Here is a 14,960-nt window from a genome sequence, read left to right on the forward strand (position 1 = left end):
AGGGCAGAGCATAAGGGATGGTCACCTTCCTCTCCCTGCTGGCCACCCTGCTTCTGCTCAGCCCACGGTACAATTGGCCTTCCAGCCATAAGCACACTGCTGGCTCAGTGTGACTCCAGCTTTTCATCCACCAGGACTCCAGAATCCTCTGCAGATTGCTCTCAATGGGTTCTCCCACTCTGTACATATATCTGGGACTGTCCTGACCCATGTGCAGCACCTTTCACTTGGCTGTGTTGAACCTCATCAGATTCACATCGGCCCACCTTTTAAGCTTGTTTCTGCTGCAGCCAGCTGTCCACAGTGCTGCACACACTGTTACATAGACACAGTATCTAACAGCAAAGGTGCTTTCTTGTTTTGTGTTTTTTTGTTTTGTTTTGTTTTTTTAATTCTGCAAGTGTTTGTTCTGGAGACGTTTCCATCCTCTGCTGCTGGAGAACAACCCTAGCAAGGGGAGCACGGAGGGCCCAAGGCAAGCATGAGGCTACAGACAGCAGGGATACAGGTAGTAGGTAGTGCTGCTGCACAGCAGGGCCAGCATCGAGCTGCTGCAGGGTGGGGCCCTGGCAGCCACACTCCCTGGCAGACAGGAGCCACAGGACATTTCCTGAAACACCTGCACCTGCCTGCAGTGTACCCATGGCCCCGGGAGGAATGGATGTGAGCTTTGTCACTGTGTTGGCTGTGCTGGCGGCTGCAGTGAGCCTTACATCCCCAAGTAAGTACCATTGCACTTACCTACTTCTGTGATTTAATTTCCTAAAAGAGGACGAGGGTATTCCCAAAGGGTGTCTGCCTGGAGCTGTGTCTGCTTCAGTCTTTGCAGCTCTGTCTGGGATCAGAGCTGTTAGCTTAGAGGTCTGTGGCATGAGAAGTTCTAAAAGCGAAACTCGGCTCTCCCACCCACAGAGAGCCGCCGGTATCAGTTTCACCTGAGTGTTTCCTTCATGTTTCCCTAAAAGTACAGGAACTCTGTGATTCTGTATAATGGCTTAAGAAGGAAAAGCCATGTGGGTGATTTGTCACAGGGAATACAGTCAGGAACGCTGCAGCTGAGAGCTTTAATTGCTGAAGGTGTAGTACCTTGGAGCAGTGATTTCCAGAGAACACTTAACAAAGATTTTCTGTTTGTTTAAAGGGATCTCTCCAGTTCAGCTGCAGTCCTTTCCAAACTTCTTGAGAGGGGATGTGTCATAAAAAAACTCGATCCTTTCTTTCTAAAGTTTGATTGTCACAGATGACAAAGATCTCAATATGACAAACTCCATGTAACCTATTTCTCATACTCAGAAGAGGGTTTTCACAACTTTGCATTCACTGTGCGTCTTGAGGGTTCATGAGATCTCATAATGCTTGCTTTTGTTTTCTTGTATGTCTATTGAAATACATTTCAAAACAGTTATGCAGTTTTGTGTTTGAGTCCTATTGTTTGTAATTTTCCGTGGTAAAATAAGGTATGTTGTTGGAAAAGATAACTCACATTCTGGAGAACTCAGTCTTTGCAGTGCACCTTTCTCAATTCTCACTGGCTGCATTAGGAGCAGGAATTACTGACTTCACAATGCATGGACAAGATCTACCTTAATTTTTTAATCCTTTAAAATGGCCACAGTACCTGCTGGCCTGCACAGGCTGCATGAGTTTTTTCCATTCATTTTATGATCTGGACACTCAGCCAGGTCTTGCACAACAGCAACGGAGTGCACATACACAGGTCAAAGGAAGGGTTTTCTTGGAGCATGTTCCTTCACTATCTGGCACAGGGAAAATTCCTTCATCCTCTAGTTTTCTGTATATGCAAACATGCTCCGTGCTTAACAGCAACATACAACAGTGGAACCTGCAATAAAAACAGGCAGAGCTGCATGTGTATGGGCCCAGGCACATTTTCTCACTTGGAGCTGGCAGATGGATCAGGCTGCTGAGGCTGCTTTGCATGCATCTATTTATTTCAGTGGTGTGGTGCAGGTACACAAACATTTTGGGTGATGTGTACAGACCTGGAATAGTTGTTTGTGGTTCATTGTCAACAGTTCATGGCTGTGCAGTAATAGCTGTTGAACTGAGGCCAGGAAGGCCACCTGGAGGCCAATCACACCTGCCATGGATAGAACTGTGGCCCTGCCAGGCAGTGCCAGAATGAGTGGCACTGATTCTTTTGTAGAATTGTGGCAGGATTTTTATTAGGATTGTGGCAAAATTTTTATTTTATTAATGTAATTTAATTACATTTTAAAGATTCTGCTTTCCCTCTTCCTTGTCTCGTTTGCAGTTGTGTGAGTTATCTTTGTGCATTCCTGTGCTGTCAGAATAGAATAAGGGTATGGTAAAGCACATTTTATCTCACTTCCAGCTGTTAAGCAACCTCCACATTTTCACAGAGGACAATGCTACGTTTGCCAAGGGTTCTAGCATCCTGTCTTGTTCACCTGTCAGCCAGGATCAGAGCCATCTCCATAGCAAAGGAGGTACTGATGTGCTTTGGGTTAAGCTGAAAAGACCTTATTTGAGGTACTGAACTCTTGAAACAGCCCAACGTTTGGTTGAGATGAGGGAAACTTTTTCTGGTAGCTTCATGAACAAACAAGCACTAAAAGATCTGCCTTACTTTTGGTTAAACCTTGACTTACACCAGGACCAGGTCCAATTCGATGGCCAAATGGAAGCTGTTATTGTATTCCCAGGACCAGCTTTGGTGCCACCTAGCCGCCTGCTGGCTTGGTGCCATGGAAATAGTACTGCATGGATGGTACTACTATAGTACTATGTCTGGATGTGATGTGGGTATGAAAGAGGCTGTCATCAATTCTGGCCATGCCAGGGGTCTCCAGCATCTTCCTGCAGAAGAGTAGGAGCTGGAGCAGGAGCATGAGGAAGCAGCCAGCCAGCACAGAGATCAGGATAGCATACATTAGTAGCCTCCTTGCCCTGAGTGCACCACTCTCACTGCCAGCCCTCATGCGTTAACATTTAGATGTGTCCCTGCTTGAGGAGAGATCCTGTCATGCAGCCCAATGCCATGCAGAAGAGCTCAAGGAGCTCTTGGGCTTCTCAGTAGTTGATGGGTAGGATGACTGACTAATATTCATACTTTGTTTTTAGGTGCATGCTCGATAGGCATTCAGCTGTTGAACTGGGTGTATTCTATCCCTTCTTTCAGTTCTCCAGTTTTAGACAGATTTGTGGTTGTTAATCTGTTTTATAGAGTGTTATCGCTACTGTTGCTTGTTGTCTTCCTGTGAAAGACCTTGTGTACAAGGCCAGGCTGAAGGAGGAGGTTGGGAGAAAGAAAGAAGTGGGGAAGCAAATTATCACAGGAGTAGTATCCCTGTGGCAGTGGTAAGGGGTCTGGAGGTGTTCAGGAAATGTAGATGCAGCACTTAGGGACATGGTTTAGTGGGCAACGGTTGGTGGGTTGATGGTTGGACTGGATGATTTTAAAGGTCTTTTCCAACCTTAATGATTATGTGAATTTATGAAGTTACCTACAGAAATGTCTTTACAGGCACTAGAGCATTCTCATACCTATCATGCTCTGACTAAGCAAGGCTTTAATCCAGATAATCAGTGTGAGGGGTTTTTTTTGTTTTTTTTGTTTTTTTTGTCTGTTTTTGTTTGTTTGTTTGTTTTGTGGTTGTTCTTTTTTGTTTGTTTGTTTGTTTGTTTGTTTTGTGGATATATAAAGCCTACTTTGCAACCACAAAAGAATTCCCTTAGGATACACTAATGACTGCTACTAATAATTCCAGGAGTTGTGCAGTCAATGCAAAGCTACATCAATTCACAACAAATTTGAGGCATATTAGCAGCAGATTCAGCATAGATACAGAAAGTGCCCCAGGTTTATGGATTTCACCATGCAAGACAAGCTATCTGACTGACCACATGGTATGCTGAAAGAATCCATGCTGCTTAATACCCATATGTATCTTTGCTGCACCCTTTTAGTCCACTCCTAAATTTAAGAACTACCTACCTTCTGTTTAGTTACACAGGAGAAAATCTTCACATGTCTTCTCACTCAGCAGCCCATGGGTTACTGCACAGTTTACAATCAAGGGCTCTGCTAGCAGCACTGGTGGGCTCATCCATGCTGCCAGCAGGATTCAGGGCTGAACAAAGGCTTGGTCAAAATACTAACTGCTGGCATGAAACCTACCAGGAGGAGAGTTGCAAAAGGTCTAAAGTGGGTAGGTTGGATACAGGAGCAGAGACCAGAAATGATTTTCTTACTGTTCCCACCTACAGCCCTTTTCTTTTTCCTGTTGTACTTGATTAAAGGAAGCAAAAGTGAAATCAAGCAAATTTGCAACAAAGTACAGGGTTGGGGAATGTACTGACTCCATCACTCTATTTCCAGCTGATTTCCTCTCTTTTTTTTTTTTCTCTAGCTGATTCCCCTCAGCTAAAATATATGGCAAATACATGTTCTGCTGTGTTCTGCAGGACAAGTCTATTTGAGACAATGATTGCTATGTTTCTCCTTCAGTGTCTACACACATTTAAATATTAATCTATCTATTTGCCTAAAAAAGCTACAGCCAGGGGCCAGCAGAATAACCATTTGCTACCCCTGCAGGATTAGTAAGAGGGCTTTTCATCAGGCATCTTCCATAAATGGGAGGGAAGGAGGGACAGAAGAAAGGAAGGAAGGAAGGAAGCTTCAGCAAAGACTTGATACTGATGAACAGAAGTGTAAAGACAGATAAAACGAAGGTCTTGTTCCATCAAAGCCACCATCGTATTCTCTGTGGTTCATTCTCTAGCAATCAACAGCAATTCAATTAAAACCCACTGAATATCACAGACTTTGAAGATCTCTTCCATCAAGGAGAAACACTTCTCTAAAAGAGCAGGTGAAAGCAGTCATCTGTAGTTGCCAACTGCTGTTGATCCTTTCAGCCTTAAGAAAGTAACTATAGTGCTACCAAGTCTGATAGGCTTGAAAGAAAACAGACCACTGTGGAAAGCTGAAATTAAGTTTTCATGCTGCATTCTCTGAAAAGCAAGGACTTTTTCGAAGTAATTCAGAATTTCAGACATTTTCTCTCTTATTTTCTTTTTTATTTTAAGGAAAAATCAAGGTTTTTTTTTTTTTTCCTCTGTTCAAATGTGCTAAACACATTATTTTCACTCAAAAGGCAAAGCTTTCCTTTTTTTCCACTTCATCTGAAATTGGAAAAGCTATACACAGCATATTAAATAAATCCAGTATAATGTAAAGATGAGTGACAATGTATGCCATAAGGCACAGTGACAGAGTACCCACCTGAAAAGGACATCATACCTAGGCATCTTTAAGAGAGAAACTGGAGTGAGCGAAGGTGTTTTCCAGTTACTTGTGCTTGCCCTCAGTTGTGCTGCTTAACTCGCTCCAGTGGACATTTCTGCAAGATCAAAGGATTGAGATGCTGCAGAAAATAGGAAACAAAATATTTTAAAAGCAATAATTTATTTTCCTGGTGAGTGTTGCTGAGGAACAAACACCAAAGCTGCTGAATAGCAGCAGAGTGATCCCTGCACGGACCTGTCTCAAGATTCATCACTAATCTTGGTCTTGCCATCCAGCAACACAGAAAGTTCCTTTAGATGTCTGAGTAAGAAAGCTCTATACCAGATAGCAGGTCTATACAGTTCTGGTAAGCAGCTGTGGATTTCTGATTGTGTTGCCTAGGCATAGAGACAAGTGAAACGGGCAGCACTGGGAAAAATCTCCATGGAGTTGGAAGGGCAAATAAAAGGCCAGGCCAGCTTCCAGGTGGAAAACTGCAGTTCTTTGCTTCTAACCATTGTGAAGACCAGCTAACAAGCCTGATCTAATTGCTAATGCCCACACATATTTCTGGTATTGTGTTGGGCTGAATTCATTAGCTTTATTTATTATCACCTCGTTCCCACCCACTTACAGGTTCAGAGCACAGTTATAGTAATAATGGACCAGGCAGCGGAGCTGTAGTGCAGCCAGCACTGCGGGAGAGGATGTCCCTGCTTCTAGGGTGCAGGGGAATTCCCTGAGCCGCTGCCCTGAGCGTTCTTCCTGTTTAGCAGAAGGTAAACGTACCCTGACTCAGAATGACTCATTTTCGAAGTCATCGTGTCTCTGCCAGCACAAGATTGCAGATGACGTTTACATGTCTGATGGAATAGCTCTGATAATGTGTATTTATCTGCAATTCAGAGATGGATACTTAGTGTCTATTTGGCATACTGTAACTGCAGATCATCCACAGAACAACAACAATACATATATAATATTTTATTTAAAAGTAAATCTTATTTTTCAGTCAAAAAAAAACAAGTTAGTGCAAACTGGAATTTCTCAAGGCAAGCACCCATACAAATCCTAAGCACATACCTCCACAGAAAGTTAACTGTCACGTTCTTAGCCTCTGTGAGAGGTGGACATAAGCACTCCCTCATTCATATTTTACAAAACAATTTCATTCTGCTTCCTGGTGATGTATTCATCAGCTTCACATGCAGTTTGTTGTGTGCTTTCACATTTAAAGGCACAGGTTTTTTTGCATAGTTGCATTAGTTGGAGGGATTTAATGCTCCAGTTCAAAGATTGACTGAGCATCGGGTAATTCAGTTCATTCTAAAATTGCTACTCTGGCTACATAAGTGATTGTTAAAGATGCAATACAAACACCTTTCTGCAGTTTTCAAGTGTCTTGTAAAAGGGTGATGTCATGGACAGGGAGATATTCACAAGCTCATCTGAAGACATCAAGAACTTTGCTTTAATTTTTTTCATACGAGTTTACATAGACATAAAATTAATATAATAAAACTAATATAGATTTAAATTAATATAAAAATAAATTCTTAATTTTCAGTTACACAGTGTGCAAAGGCCAGTGCAATACAGTCCAGATCTGTGGAACAAAACAAGTGATACTTCTAAGCACACAAAGCATACAAATGTGGACAAGAGATGATGACCATGAAGCAGAGAAAACAGCTGAACATGAGGCCAGGAGATAGCTGGCTCACCCTCAGACCTTCCATAGTGCCCCACACACTGTAAGCAGCTGTCAGTGCTGGCCTTGCTGAGGGACTCAATTTGCCAGACCCCGCAGAAGCAGAGGAGTAGAGCTCAGAGAGTGTTCAGGATACAATTATCCTTTCCTGAGCTTTTTTCCTATAACCCTTTTGCAAGCACTGGCAACAACAAATGTTCACACCTCAATCACCCACAAAAAATTTAAATGTGATGGTGTTCAGTGAACTGAATTTCCATCTGCAAATACAAATTAATTGGCTACACACACAGTGTGCTATTAAAGCGAGAAGAGAAAGGGACATCAGGGAAATAATGGAGGTAACACAAAATTTAATTCATTCTTCTGTACCACATGATTATGTATAATCCTTCTCTGCAGGTTGCTGAAAAGGCAACTGCTTCACTCTCCTCTGTGACTCCCTGGGCTGTCATCTACCACACCGGGTACAAAACCTCCTGAAAGCTGTGGCACATAGCATGGCTGGTCTTTGGTGACTCCAGCTACACTGCCAGCTGCTCCAGCCCAGTGTTGCGCCTCTGCTGGCATCTTCTGTTATCTCAGCTCTCATCCAGAGTTCTATAAGAACCAGTGCATACAATCTTCTTTATTACAAGAAATGTTTTGAGGAGATTTTTAATCTCCTACTTACAGGAACAACTCAAAATATATTTTCCTGCTTATTCTTGCCTTGCTCCATCACTCTTGCACTCCAATGGTAAATGGTTACTTAAGAACAGCATGATTTACAGGCCAAGAAAAAAAAAATTCCAACTCCCCACTGCACCCACACTGTTGATTCGTTGACTGGGACAGAGAAGTCCTTGTGCTCACCTTGAAGCATGGGTTTGATCACAAGACTATCACAACCTAGATAAATCCCTAGTGCAGAAAAAAAATCAAACACCAAAACATTACTACTTGCCACCAAAGATTCTCGAATTATGGATGTGACTTGGAAATTATTTTTTTTACAGTGGTATTTATAAAGCAGGAAAACTGCAAATCACTCTCTAGCAGAGACGCATTCAGTCATGAACCCACAAGTTCTGGAGGGGCTGAAGGGGTGGAGAAATAAACAAAAAACCAGTAACAGCATTAATAATTTCTAAGACATAAGATAATGGGGATGATTCCACTTTACAAGGCAGAGCTTTTAAGCTACATTCCCGAAAACTTCATGTGTCAGTGATCTTCCATTCCCAGAAAGTAGGGAGGAGGAGTTGCTCTTCCTGTGAGAGAGCAGCAAGAAGGCGCAGAGCTCTGTCTAAGAATAGATGATAAGCCAACAGAGAGCTTATGCTTTGGATTAGTGGGAGGCCGACATGGGTGACACTGTAGTGAATACCTGTTGTAGACCTCCCAGTCAGCAAAAAGTAGATGAGGTCTTCTTCAAACAACTGGAAAAAGCCTCAGGTTCACAGCCCCTTTTCTAGATGGAGTTCTTTAACCATTCCTGATACCTGCCGGAAAGATAAGACAGAGGTGCTCAAGCAACCTATAAGAAATTAGTGTAATCTGAGTGCATTGATGACAATTTCCAAGGAACTCAGCTATACCAGGTATTTACAAAAAAAAAAAGAACTCACCAAAGACAGAAAAACTGGAGGCAGACTGCACTGATATGAGATGGTAAGGTTCAGAATACTAGGAGGAGAGGAGGAGACAAGAAGAAGAACCATACTCCTAGATTTCAGGAGATGAGATATCCTCTGCTACAGAGACCTGCTTGAAAGAATCCCACAAAACATGATCTGAGAGAGAAAAGTGGTTGAGGTGAGCTGACTGATATTCAAGAATCTCCCCCTCCAGGCTAAAAGAAGGTCCATCCCAATAAACCAAAAGCCAAGCAGAGGCCTATAAGGATGAGCACAATGTAAAGGAGCACAGGTATAAAAAGGATGTATACAAGGGGAGGAATCAGGGGCAAATGATGAGGAAGGAGAAGAGAATCATGCAGGAATAGGGACCAAAGACCAGTGCTGGCCTGGGTCTAACTCTAACAAGGGTTATAACATGCAACAAGAAAGAATTCAAAAGTACTTAAATAGCAAAATGAAGATAAAGGAAAACATAGGCCTACTACTGAATGAGGGCAGGGCTATAGATGTTAAATGACATGGAAAAGACCAAGATACTCCGTACCTTCTTTTCCTCATTTTTTATGATCGAACTGGCCTTCAGAAATCCAGGCCTCTGCAACCAGAGGGAAACACAGGAGTCCTGAAGAGTTATCCTCAGTGGAGGAGTATCAGGCTAGAGAGCCCACTTAAAACAAACGGATGTGAGGCCCTGTGGACTGACAGGGGGCGTCACTGGTGAGTGCTGAGGGAGCTGGCTGATAGCAGTGCAAGGCCACTGTCGATTGTCTTTGAACAGTCATAATGACTAGGAGAAGTTCTTGAACACTGAAAGAGAGAAAATATCTTTCCTTTCTTCAAGAAGGTCAAGAATGATGATCCAAGGAATTAGAGGCTGGTCAAAGTCACCTCAGTCCCTCAGAAAGGGATGGAAAAAATCTTCCAGGAAAGTATTTCTGAAAGGAGGATCTCAGCAGTGTGCATAAATGCCTGACAAGAGGGAAAGAAGGCAAAGGAGCCAAATTTTTCCAAGTCAAAACAAGAGGCAATGGTTACAAATTAAAACACAAATTAAATCTGAACAAAATAAATCATTTTATTACTGTGAGGACAGTCAAAGACTGGAACAGGTTTTCAGAGAAACTGTGGAGTCTCCTACCTGTGGAGATACTCAAAACAACTGGGTACGGTCCTGGGCAATTTGCCTTAGTTGTTGCTGCTTGAGCAGGGAAGTTGGGCCAGATGACCTCAAGAGATCCCTTACAACTTCAACTATTCTGTGATACAGTCCAGCTATGAGTTGTCCCTTCATATCTATGCAATTTCTAACTTTGTTATTACTTTCTAGCTTTATTTCCTGAGGCCTTCAACTGTTGCACGAAAATCTCAGAAGAAATTCCTAAAGGAATTCTCCGAAGAGTGGAGAGATTTGAAGTCCAGAAACATGATGGCCTGTGCCACCTACATGCTGTTATGTAAGAGTTGCTTTGTGTGCTTCACTGTGAAAGGGGTACTATGAAGTTAAAGCTATTAGACATCATCAAAACCAATAGAATCTTTGATGGATAGCAAAAATTTAATGAAAAACAAGATTGTGAGTGGTTTAAGATTTGCCTGCCCTTGTGCTATTTGAATTCAAGACTGCTAACATTCAATTTCCACTTCAACAATAATATTACTATTCAGTCTGTAATAACTTTGACACTTGCTTTACTTTTAGAACTGAAAAAGAACTATGCATTTTCATTCTCCATTTTATTTTTCCAATTCTTGATTATATTAATTACCTCAGATTTACACATAAGCTGTTTATAATTAATTTACTTTTTTTTTTGCTAGTACAGTATCACAGTGTTTATGTAAAAATGATAAATTTGAAACACATCCTGGACATGTTTATTTCTAGACATTTACATTTGCTGGATAATCATCACAGTAGTAATAGTAAAGTCTTCTACTTATTTTTTGGCAATGAAAATGTACTGGTTTGCACTGTGGTTCTCTTCAGAGCCACTGAAATGGGAACATTCTTTTTTCAGATTTTGAAAGATACTATAATTATGAAAACCTTAGATACCAACATTTACTGTATCTGACACCAGACAGAACCAAAGTGATGATAAGATTAAGCATTTTGATGATGATTTTATATTTGAATGATAAGTATAATAGATTTTTGTTGTTTTGTTTTGTTTACGCTTTTCCTCTAACTGATTTTTGCTCTGTCAGCCTCCATATAGAAGGCAGAAAGTTCTGTGTAAGCCCACGGATTAAAAGACTTAAAAAATGGATGAAGAAGAATAAACACAAGATCCCCAGAAAAAGACATCATGGAAGAAAACAGAGAAGAACCAAAACATTGAAAAAAAGAAGAGAATAAACAGTAACAAGAAGCAAGCCCCATAATGAAGGTACCTGTGGTATACAGAACTGTGAACAAAGTTACCAGACTGCATCAAGGATGGATGATTACACCATTAAAATGACCTTTCAAATATCTATGTGCTAGATGAACCATCACCTGTAAACAGGAATAATGTTGGGCCAACTACAAACAAAACAGCAAAATGGTGTTCCTGAAAGTGTCTTGTAGCAAGTGCTCTGCTGTCCCTCCAAATCTATGGATGCACTTAAATCCTCCCCTCTCCAACTCTGTTTTTATTGCTACCTCCCTTGATTTTTACTTGACGTGCCAATATTCCTTCTCAGTGCTCCATTCATCTAAGCTCCTTTTTTGTCCCTACTGGCATCTTTTTTTTTCTGCAATACCTTTGTGCTGTTGCCTCTTTTGTTTCTACTCTTTCAGTCATTAACTATGATTTTTTTTCTTAACTAGTCTTACAGATACCTTTCCAGATACTACTCTATGATGGCCTACACATTCTTTGCCTATTCCAAACACTTCCTGCTCTCAGCCATTGTTATCACTGAAAACACTATCCAAAGCAATGCAGTAAAGATAATCCCTATTGCTTTTGTTCATTTCATTCCCTCTTCTTTACTGCATTTGATAAATTAGTTCCTCAGAGTTATCTCTAGTATTTGTGTTTTTTTCATGTCTAACTTCATACTGCAAACATGGGAGAATGCTTGGCAAATGACAGTAGATAGAACAATCTGTAAATCCTCTAAATAAAGTAAAGATGAACATCTATATCAAGGTTACTAGAGAATGAATAGCATATGTCCACAGATACATATCTGATGAAAGGAACTCTTTCCAAAACAGATAAAAGACAACAAGAAGCATAATTATAATCTCTGATGAGCCAACAGTGTCCTAACAGAGATGAGGCAACTCTTCTTTCAGTTTCTGGGGAATACTGCGTACTGGCACAGCTCCACCCTGCTGCCAGGAGTAGGAGAACATTCTGATCATACACAGGAGTTCTTCATCCCCACTGCCTTGTGCTGCACGATGGGGTGGCCTGGATGATACAAACTGAAATGATGCTTGATTTAGCCATTTCATTTCTGTCCTGATGCTGCTCTAAGTGCATGTCGTATGTACACAGCACATGTGTATTAGAATCCAAACCTAATGGGGCCAGGTCAGCAGACTGTCATGAATACTAAATTGCTGCAAACATATTACACTGTTTTGTCAATTTCTTTTCTTCCTCGTGCTCTAATGATTCCAAATTTTACCTTCATTCTTCTCTCTTGAGTAACAGATTTCCAGGAGGGCTGATGACAATGTCTCAGCTCCTCATATTCTTTCCATCAACACAACCAGTGGTTTTAGTACATGTGGGCTTTACCTAAGTATGGACTAAAGTACTGTCTGTACTCTAATTTCCGTGACTGTTCTATCATAGATATTCAGCATATTCAGAAAAACAGCAAATTGGGATATAACTGTAGTTCTGTAGTTTTTGATAACTGAAATTGCTGCAGTGCCACAGATATTTTAAGACCCAGAGAGATATGCAACTTAAATGCAATTACAATTCTTGCCTTTATCAAGCTACTTTAAAAGACAGACTTTGATAGTTTTGTTTATATCTTTCAGTTCTTTGGAGTGTTCATTATCTCATATAAGGTTCTTATGGATACTTTAGATCAAATAGAGAGATTACGAGAAGGTAGAAGTCATCTCCAAGCTGACAAGTGTATTTTGGCTGGGTTCCTTTGCATTCTTTTGGAAAAAAATTAAAAACTGAAATTAGGAATAATTTCTACAAATCATTCAATGTAAAAAGCTTTCCATAACATTGGTATATAAAATATCAAGGCAACACTTTAAAGATCCACTCTCTGGTAGAGTAGGTTTATTCCTGAACCCTGACACACAAATATGACAAAGAACCATCCAGCTAGCAAACCTTCAGTTAGGAGATGTCACACCCTCTGTACTTGAGTGTTATTTTTGACCTTTGCTATTTTGTACTTGGCAACAAAATAAAATCAATTTTTTTTTTCCAGTAAAGTCATCTCAACGTTGTGTTTTGCAGAACATGTCACTACAGCACATGACTTTGTCTTCCCAAAAATGCTAGTTTAAGCTATCTTTTCAATTAATTCAGGTACCCAAAGATGCAGCCAGTTGCTTCTGAATGCACTGAATATTTTAGTGACTTAGAAGTCTGGTTTCCATTGAATTCCATTCAAAATGGGCTTATGATTCATTTAATATTCTTGGAAATTCCAAGTTTTAAGAAACATCCTTAGTATCTGGCTGTTCATTTATTTTATGTAATTAAACTAACATAACAGGCTGTCTCTCTAGGAAGCTTAAGAAAAAAAGCTACCACAAGAATGACTGCCTAAGAATTTCCAGAAGTAACAGAAGTAAAGAAGTTGTTGGGAGACAGCTTTTGAGACAAAACCAGAACCCTAAATTTGATACACTGACTTAAAACCAGGAGGAGAATCACCAGAGAACACACATGCTTCCTTCCTTGGGAGGTCCTACTTCTGCATAAGTGAAAAATGGTAAGAGAGACTCAACTCCAAACTCCTGTCAAAATACACTCGAATGATGAATGGAAGGAAAAAGAAGCGTTTGTCCTCTCCCTGCCAACATCCTTGCATGTTGCTGCTACGTGGTTCTTCTGAGTTATTGTAGGTTTCTTTGGTAATACAGCATCTTTACTAAATGACTTCTCGTTTGTTAGGTTTCCCATTCTGTGGCTACTATGACAGTGTGCAGCATTCATTCTGGCGTGTTACTCCGAACACACCAAAAGCAGTCTCTATTACAGTCTCTATTGAAAATATCACTGTTTCTTCGGTCATAAAAGGAGAATGACTTGCATTCTCACCAGCAGGGGTGAAAACGGTGGCAATCACATGTCTGGAGAATAATTTGGTAGATGAGTATAATTAATTACCTAAGAGATCTAGAACAAGTTCCACCAACAACTCTACTATTCTTACTGCAATCTCTTTGAGAAATCCATATAAAATGACTGTAGCCAATTCCACTGCAAGAGCAGATCCTTTCTTGCAGAGATAATAGCAGTGTTTTATAAGAATTACCATACATACACCCAATGATAGGATAATCAGATCTGAAGCCTCGTAAAGCTGAAGAAAAAGAATAATACTATTGACAACAGTTATAGAAGAAATTGTACTGATTAAATTAGAAGTAGTAATAAACCTTAGGCTATTAAATGCTGCCAAAAGCTACTAAGTTAGTCATCAAACCAGTCTGCAAGAGGAGGTCATCTGAACTTGATGTAAATTTAAATCTGCACTTTGATCCAGAAACATCCTTAGGAGACAAATACATTGCTTTTACCAGTATAGATTAAACATGGTCCCTGAATTTAACGTTTTTGAAATTATTTTTAAAAGGACTGAATTACATCTACAGATTCTGTTTTAAAATTGTGAAAATCCAGCAACTGGCTTTCTCTTATCGTTTGTAAGGTGTAATCTTGAAATGTGCTTTTTTACAGTCACAGTAGGAGAACGTGGTTATAATTCTGTTGGCTTCAGGTAGCTGATCTTTTTATTTTTGCTGCAAATACATTCTTTTAGATCAATAGTAATGATGTTGTGCATGTCTACGTCATTCTATTTTCTACAATATGGAAAGTAAATACAAAAGATGGTGGAAAGTCATTCATAATCCTGCATCATGGAAAAGAAGGCAGTAATACGGATTATCTAAACAAACTACGTAGTCATTTTGGCACTTTTTCTTGATTAGATATGTATAGATTTAATAAAATTCACAAGATTGCTATTTACACCTGCATATGTTGTTGACAACACACAAAAACAATTTATCAACAATTTTATCAAATAAAAAAAGATAACTAAAAAAAAACCCAAGCAACAACAAGCTTGCAGGCAAGCACAGTTAAGCTGTCAGGAAGCAGTGCAGAAAGGCTGCCCTTAAAGGGCAGAAGGGCCAGGAGCT

At 40.3% G+C, this 14,960-nt stretch overlaps 1 protein-coding gene across 1 annotated transcript; it reads left to right on the forward strand.

The window, feature by feature from the left end:
• The first annotated feature begins 600 nt into the window (after positions 1-600).
• Positions 601-14,691, forward strand: CCL28 (C-C motif chemokine ligand 28). The gene is made up of 3 exons (XM_052670396.1): positions 601-721; positions 9,936-10,062; positions 10,817-14,691. Exons 1-3 carry the CDS (start codon positions 643-645, stop codon positions 10,965-10,967), a joined length of 357 nt encoding a protein of 118 aa, XP_052526356.1. The 5' UTR covers positions 601-642; the 3' UTR covers positions 10,968-14,691.
• Positions 14,692-14,960: the final 269 nt, after the last annotated feature.

The sequence above is a fragment of the Tympanuchus pallidicinctus genome, unplaced genomic scaffold (genome assembly GCF_026119805.1).
Source record: "Tympanuchus pallidicinctus isolate F22 unplaced genomic scaffold, pur_lepc_1.0 scaffold9, whole genome shotgun sequence".
NCBI lineage: Eukaryota > Metazoa > Chordata > Aves > Galliformes > Phasianidae > Tympanuchus > Tympanuchus pallidicinctus.

What these genes read in the sequence shown, in the direction of transcription:
- CCL28 (XM_052670396.1), top strand. Translation starts at nt 643, where the DNA reads ATGGCCCCGGGAGGAATGGATGTGAGCTTTGTCACTGTGTTGGCTGTG. An exon ending in AGTGAGCCTTACATCCCCAA is followed by an intron (nt 722 to 9,935) that starts GTAAGTACCATT and finishes ATTACTTTCTAG; the next exon opens with CTTTATTTCCTGAGGCCTTC. An exon ending in TGCCACCTACATGCTGTTAT is followed by an intron (nt 10,063 to 10,816) that starts GTAAGAGTTGCT and finishes TTGCTCTGTCAG; the next exon opens with CCTCCATATAGAAGGCAGAA.